This window comes from Piliocolobus tephrosceles, chromosome 13 (assembly GCF_002776525.5).
Source record: "Piliocolobus tephrosceles isolate RC106 chromosome 13, ASM277652v3, whole genome shotgun sequence".
Lineage (NCBI taxonomy): Eukaryota > Metazoa > Chordata > Mammalia > Primates > Cercopithecidae > Piliocolobus > Piliocolobus tephrosceles.
Window position 1 is genome coordinate 12,237,860 of NC_045446.1, and position 6,434 is coordinate 12,244,293.

At 59.7% G+C, this 6,434-nt stretch overlaps 1 protein-coding gene across 1 annotated transcript; it reads right to left on the reverse strand.

The window, feature by feature from the left end:
• Positions 1 to 1,166: 1,166 nt before the first annotated feature.
• On the reverse strand, positions 1,167 to 3,860 carry LRRC10B (leucine rich repeat containing 10B). Its single transcript, XM_023189514.2, has one exon. The coding sequence runs from the start codon at positions 3,184 to 3,186 to the stop codon at positions 2,308 to 2,310; it is 879 nt and encodes a 292-aa protein (XP_023045282.1). The 5' UTR covers positions 3,187 to 3,860; the 3' UTR covers positions 1,167 to 2,307.
• Between the last annotated feature and the right edge of the window lie 2,574 nt (positions 3,861 to 6,434).

Sequence of the window (6,434 nt, forward strand, 5' to 3'; positions counted from 1 at the left end):
ACCGGGAGACAGAGGTTGCAGTGAGCCAAGATCGTGCTGCTGCACTCCAGCCTGGGCAACAGAGAGAGACTCCATCTTGGAAAAAAATAAAATAGAAGTAAATAAATAAATAAGCCCAACTCCTCATGTACGGATGAAGAAGCTAAGGCCCAGGGGGGTCGTGACTTGCTCAAGATCACTTGGTCAACAGCAGAACCAGGCCTGGAACCCCTCTTCTGATTCCAGGCCCAGGGGTATTCTCCCTATGCTGCGATACAAGTGGCAGGTCAAGAGGACAGTCCCCAGTCAGCTGCAGCTCCTACCCCACCTGAGTGATCATCATATTACTTTCTCCAAGTTTCCAGACCCTGGAAGGCCCACTGGCCCTGACAGAACCCCAACAGGGGGAGCTATGGGAGGGACAAGGTCTGCAGCAGCCAGGCCCCAGACCCTCTTCCTCCTCGGGAAGGAGGCAGCCTCCGATCTTCCCCACCCACTTCCTCTTTCTGTCCATGCAAGGCCTTCACTCTCATTTGCAAGCTGACTGCCCCAGATCCATGCCCAGCCTCCTCCTTAGCCAGGGCCCAGCCCCGTGTGCCCGCAGGGCTTCTGGGCAGGGCCTGACCTTTTGGCCTGGTATGCCCCTGTTGCCATGGTGATGAAGGCCTGGCAGGATCTTCTCCCGTGAGATGGGCCTCCAGGCTGGGGGTTTTACAACTTTCTTCCTTTCTTTAAATCATTATTCTTTTCCTGAACAACAAGGGGAGAAAGAAATGCCAAAACAGAGCAAAAAGAGACTAAGAAGGAGAGAGACAGAAAGAGGAAAACAGAGCGCGAGAGATGGAGGGAGTCCAGTCTAGAGTCATGGAGGGGGTGGAGGGGCAGCGCCAGTGAAAGAGTAGAGAACGATCGGCCCAGCTTGAGGGTGAGTCAAAAACAAACAAAATCTTCTGCAGAATTAAGCGGTGAGATTCCGCAAGACAGGAGAGCAGCCTCGAGGGGCAAAAGTCACTGCTGACGACAGCACTTGTTCCCCAGACAGCACACAACAGCTGGCAGGGTCAGTCTGACATGGAACGGGGGGTACGTGGGGCGGGGGCAGTGCCAGAGGGAGTCCAGGGTCCCCACAGCAGTGGGTTCCGGTGCTCCCAGGGATTATAAATAAACAGGCACGTGGGAAATGCACATTCTTTCTCCAAGAAATATAATTTATGTTTACAGCCAGTTGTTTTTTCTTCTCCCTAAAGAAAACATTACCATGTGGGGCTCCGGCCCCAACAGTGTCCCTGAGTATCCTTGGCCCTGGCTCCCTCCTCCCGTTATTGCTTGGATGAGGAAGATCTGGCTCTGGGAATTGCAGAGCAAGGCCCCTTTCCTCACCCCCTCGGGGCTGTCCCTGGTGACGGAGTGGAGGTACAGAGTGCCAGTCCCGTGCCAGCCACCCTGGCTGTGCCCATTTAAGGGAAAGGAGAGTGCAGGCCGTGGGAGAGGCGCTGAGCAGCCTCCCGGAGCAGAGAGCCCCTCTCTGCGGTGCAGGAGGCTCTGGAGGCACGGTGGCTTCTTTTCCAACTTGACAGTTGGAAGGCTCAGGCTGTGGGGCGGGGAGTGGAGGGGGAGCTCCCTCCTCCCAGCAAGATTCCAGGCACACGCTGGGAGGCTGGGAGAAGAGAACAGAATAAGGTGGGGGTGACCCCCTGCCTTCTGTGCCCCATACGAACCTCAGGGGGCCGGGGAGGGAGGTATGTACCATCAGCCCTGGTGGAGGGGTGAGGGCAGCTTTGGTGCTGGGGCCCCCATCTGTTTCCCACTTCCGTCCCGGGCACCAGCCCCACTCCAAGCCCCTGCTCCTGGGCCAGGCCCTCCTCCCAAGGGCAGTCCGACCCCACACTGGCACGCAGTCCACCCCAGAGGTAGCGGTTCCTGCCCTAGAAACGGTGGGCCTAGGAGACCCAAACCCCAGAAGGAGGGAGGGTGGTGGGCGCCCTGCTTCCAGACTCAGCGAGACGTGGAGATTCTGTAGCCCTCAGTGACCCTGGTTCCAGGTGGAAGCTGGCGCCTCTGTTATCAGTGGCTCCATCGGGGACTGGACCCAGCCCAGACTTCTTGGTCTGACAACTGCCCACAGATCAGCCAGGGGATAGTCAGTCCTCTCACTACCTAGGAGTGTCTGAAGATGTGCCCCCGCCCTGCCTGTGCTCGGCAACTCGCCAAAAGTGGCCGCTCCATTGCCCCAAGTAGGGGCCCGCCGGTCCCGCAGGCCTAAGCAGCCAAAGCTTCCCAGAGCCCCTCCTCTCAGAGTGGCTGAAGCCTGTCAGCCAGAACATAGGCTCAGGTGCCCAGTCCTGGAGCGGCTTCCAGGGCGCGGAGGCTGCCCCTGGGGGCGCCCAGAGCCCGGGAACCAGCGCCGCCTATGAGCAGGTCTTCCTCCTCCTCATCCTCAAAGGCCCGCGCTGGGCGCCGGGGCGGAGGCCGGGGCGTAGGCTCGTCGCGCTCCGCCATGCGCTCGACGGCGCCCTCGCCCACGAGGAACACGGTGTCTGCGACGCGCGGGGGCCCGGTGACGGGGTTGTGGTCGTAGGAGAAGACGCGCAGCGCGCGCAGCGGGTGCAGGTCGGGGAAGCCGCCCAGGCGGTTGCGGTCGAGGTCGAGGATGTGCAGGCGGCCCATGCGCAGCAGCGCGGGCGGGAACTCCTCGAAGCGGTTGCCGTAGAGCCAGAGGCCGCGCAAGCCCGTCATGCGCGGCAGCTCCGCCGGCAGCGCGCGCAGCCGGTTGTCGCCCATCTGGAGCGACTGCAGCGCCACCAGGCGCAGCAGCGGCCGCGGGAAGCGCCGCAAGAAGTTGCCCTCGATCCAGAGGCAGCGCAGGCTCTGCAACTGCGCGAAGTCGGCGGGCAGCGCCAGCAGCCGGTTGCCGCCCAAGTAGAGGCGCGTGAGGCGCGGCAGGCGGCAGAGGCCGTCAGGCAGGCGCTCGAGCTTGTTGAAGTCCAGCGCCAGGATGCGCAGCTCGCGCAGCTCCTCGATCTCCTCGGGCAGCTCGCGCAGCCCCGTGCCGCTCACATACAGCTTCTGCAGGCGGCTCAGCGCACACACGGCGCTGGGCAGCCGCCGCAACCGCCGCCCGCTCAGCTCCAGCTGCTGCTCGCCGCTGCGCAGCTGCTCCTCCGCGTCCGACGGCAGCTCATCCGGCGTGGACTCGGCGATGCCCATGGTCACGGGCCCCGGCCGGGGCCGCTGCCACCGCCACCGCCCGGCATCGCCCCGCCCCGGCTGCCCCTCGGCCGCCCCGACGGTGTCGGAGCCGCGCCGGCCTCCGGGCCCCCCGCCCCGGCCTGCCCCCGCGCCGGGAGGGGGGCCGTGCGGGGCCGGGAGGAGGCACCCACTTGGGGTACCGCCGCCGCGCGCTGCGCTCCACCGCCCGCCCTCTGGCCTCCCCCGTTGCCTCCGCCGGAGGCCGACTGGCTAGGGTTCGCACTGACTCGCAGCTTAGCGACCCGTCTCCCTGGCAACCCCGACGCTCGTGCGGCTGCCAATGAGGCGGAGGGAGGGCGGGGCGGGGCGGGGCCAAGGCGCCACCCGAGCGGGGTCCCAGCGCCGGAGCCCGTCCCCTACCTGCCCGTCCAGCCCACCGCAGAGCAAGCGCAAGCCGAGAGATTCCCTTCCGTCCAAGCCTGGCACTGAGACCCGACACCCGACGCCGTTTGGTGTGCGGTTGTGTGCGCCCCAGAGCCGTGGGTCCAAGAGGAAGGCCAAGGAAACGCCGGCGGTGGATCAAAGACTCCGTACTAGAGGCTCACAAGGAGGGGCTGAGGGGCGCGGTCACTGCCGGTCATTCACGTCCAGCGGCGTGCGGCCGGCCTACCTGCTGGGATCACTTCAGTATAGTAACTCGAAACTGTGTTACTGTCTGGCCCTTTTCACATCTGCTGGTTTCACTGGGACCCAGGGCGTGGCTCCGCCCTGCCTAATTGCCCTACAGCTTCCTCATTGCTAAACTCACACCCCTCTCTCCTGCCAGGATCCCTCCACCGACGCTCAAAGTCTGTGTGTGGCTGTGGTGGACAGAAGACTGGGACGCGTGAACGCCTTTGAGCCACCAATCATGGCCACTCGCATTCCATGACTCTTCCTTTGCCTGCTACCACCAGCAGCCGTTCCCCACTGCCTTCTCCCCCCACCTCCCATCCGGAGCCCACCTGCCGGGGCTCCTGGCAGAAAAGCACTGGCTGCCACTGGCTTCGAGCCCATGTGTGCCCAGCACTATGCTGAAAGCATTGCTTTGGGTCCTTGACACAGTCTATGAGGTAGACACCCTCATCACCTCGATTTAAAAGACGGATAACCTGAGGATCAAAGAGACATGACTTGAGCTGGGTCAGTCTGAGCTGGGTGAAGTGCCCAAGGTCACCCAGTTGATGAGCAGCTGGATTCGAAGCCAGGTAGTGTGACTCGAGAGCCTGTGTTCCTAACCATAAACCATACCGATAGATGGAAACGAGGGTCACTCCACCTCCAGCAATGAGTTTTCTCAGAACAGAGCCTCTGATTCTCGGGGCAAAACTACAAAGACAGCATTATAATCCCATATGAAAGATGAGAGAAGTGGCCTCACCGGGATTAGGCACCCTGCTTACGGTCACACAATGCATAGAGATTGCAGCCTGGGAGCTGAATTTTCGGGCTCCAAGCCTCCTGCCTCCTGCCTTCTCTTGAACCCGGCTGGTGTGACCCATGTAACTGGCTGAATGGACTGACCTCAGGACAGCATGCTGCCCTTTGGCCCACCCCCATTGCCATCCCCACCGCAGGGGAAGGGAAATGGAAGACAGCCCAAGGGCAGAGAGCAGTTGCCAATGCAAGGTGAGGATGGGAAGCATCCCCACTGGAATGTAAACTGCCCAGCCAGGGAGGTTTGGGAATCTCCTTCCCTACTGGCACAGGCTCTAGAGCATACAGGAGACATTCAATGCAAATTTTTATTTATTTATTTATTTGTTTGTTTGTTTGTTTATTTATTTAATTTTGAGACGGAGTTTTGCTCTTGTTGCCTAGGTTGGAGTGCAATGGTGTGATCTCGGTTCACTGCAGCCTCCGCCTCACCTCCTGGGTTCAAGCGATTCTCTTGCCTCAGCCTCCCAAGTAGCTGAGATTACAGGTGCCCACCACCATGCCTGGCTAATTTTTGTATTTTAGCAGAGACAGGGTTTCACCATGTTGGTCAGGCTGGTCTCGAACTCCTGATCTCAGGTGATTCACCTGCCTCGGCTTCCCAAAGTGCTGATATTACAGGCATGAGCCACTGCACCTGGCTGAAAAAATTTTAACATTAAAAAAGTGGAGGCAAACATTGCATACAGTGAAATGCATAGTCGCAAGTGTACTCTTGGATGCATTTTGACAAACATACACACCCCTGTCCCATTTCCATCACCCCAAGAGTTCTCTGAAGCCTCTTGCGGTCAATCCCCACCTCGCAGAGGCAACTACAATCCTGACCTCTATCCTCATGGATCAGTTTTCCCTGTTCTTGAATTTCACACAAATGAAATTATTCAGCACATACTTTTTTTCAGATAATATATATTTGTTGGATAAACGAATGAAAGGGCAGAGCAATAGCAATTCTAATATGGCAAGAGGTGTTGGGGGCGGACAGGTGTTGTGGGACACAGAGGCAGATGTTGCTCCGAACCAGGAACCAGCCATGCACCCCCATCCTGGGAGAGACTGGCAAAAGGAAAGCAGGAATCCAGGCCAAGGTAGAGGACCCAGGTGGAACCCAGACACAAGACTTGGGGTATAGAAGTCTCAGCCCCAACCGGAGAGGCTTCAGGCCCCTCCCAAATGTCACTTAAGTTCCAATCCAGCTCTCTCCCTTCTACTCATTCAGGAGGACTTCTTGGAAGAGGTAAGGCTCTCAGAGACCAGAAAGGTAGGTAATACCCAATGAGGCTAATGGGATGAGGATGAGTCCCTACCCACCCCCCACCCCACCCCAAGCAGTTTCACCGAGGGAACATTGGCTGTGGAGGAGGAGGCTCAGCAGCCCAGCCTCGCCACATGCTCAGGCTGGCACCCAGCGCCAGGCTGCCCTCTTGGGCTCCATCCGCACGAGCAGCACCACATGAGCCCACATGAGCCTCTCCACCCCGGCACCAGCTTGGCAGAGCTTCCTGGGGCTGAGAGCATGGAGGACCAGCCGTCTTCTTTCTCAGAGCCTTTTTCTTGCTCTCGGCAGATCCTGTACCTTCACCTCCCACCAGGCCCTTCTCAGTGGGTAAAGGTAAAATGTGCTGGCATTCCAGGCCCACGCAGGCTGGCAGTGGGGCAATCATGATGAATCACGCTGGCACTGCAGGCACCTGGTCCTTGTTGAGGCGTAACTAATGAATTAGCTTCGACCCCAGCACGGGGCCTCTCAGCCTTTCCCCACTTCCCAGGAAGGCAGGAAACTGAGA

Coding starts and splice junctions, on each gene's coding strand:
- LRRC10B (XM_023189514.2), bottom strand. CDS start 3,186: ATGGGCATCGCCGAGTCCACGCCGGATGAGCTGCCGTCGGACGCGGAG.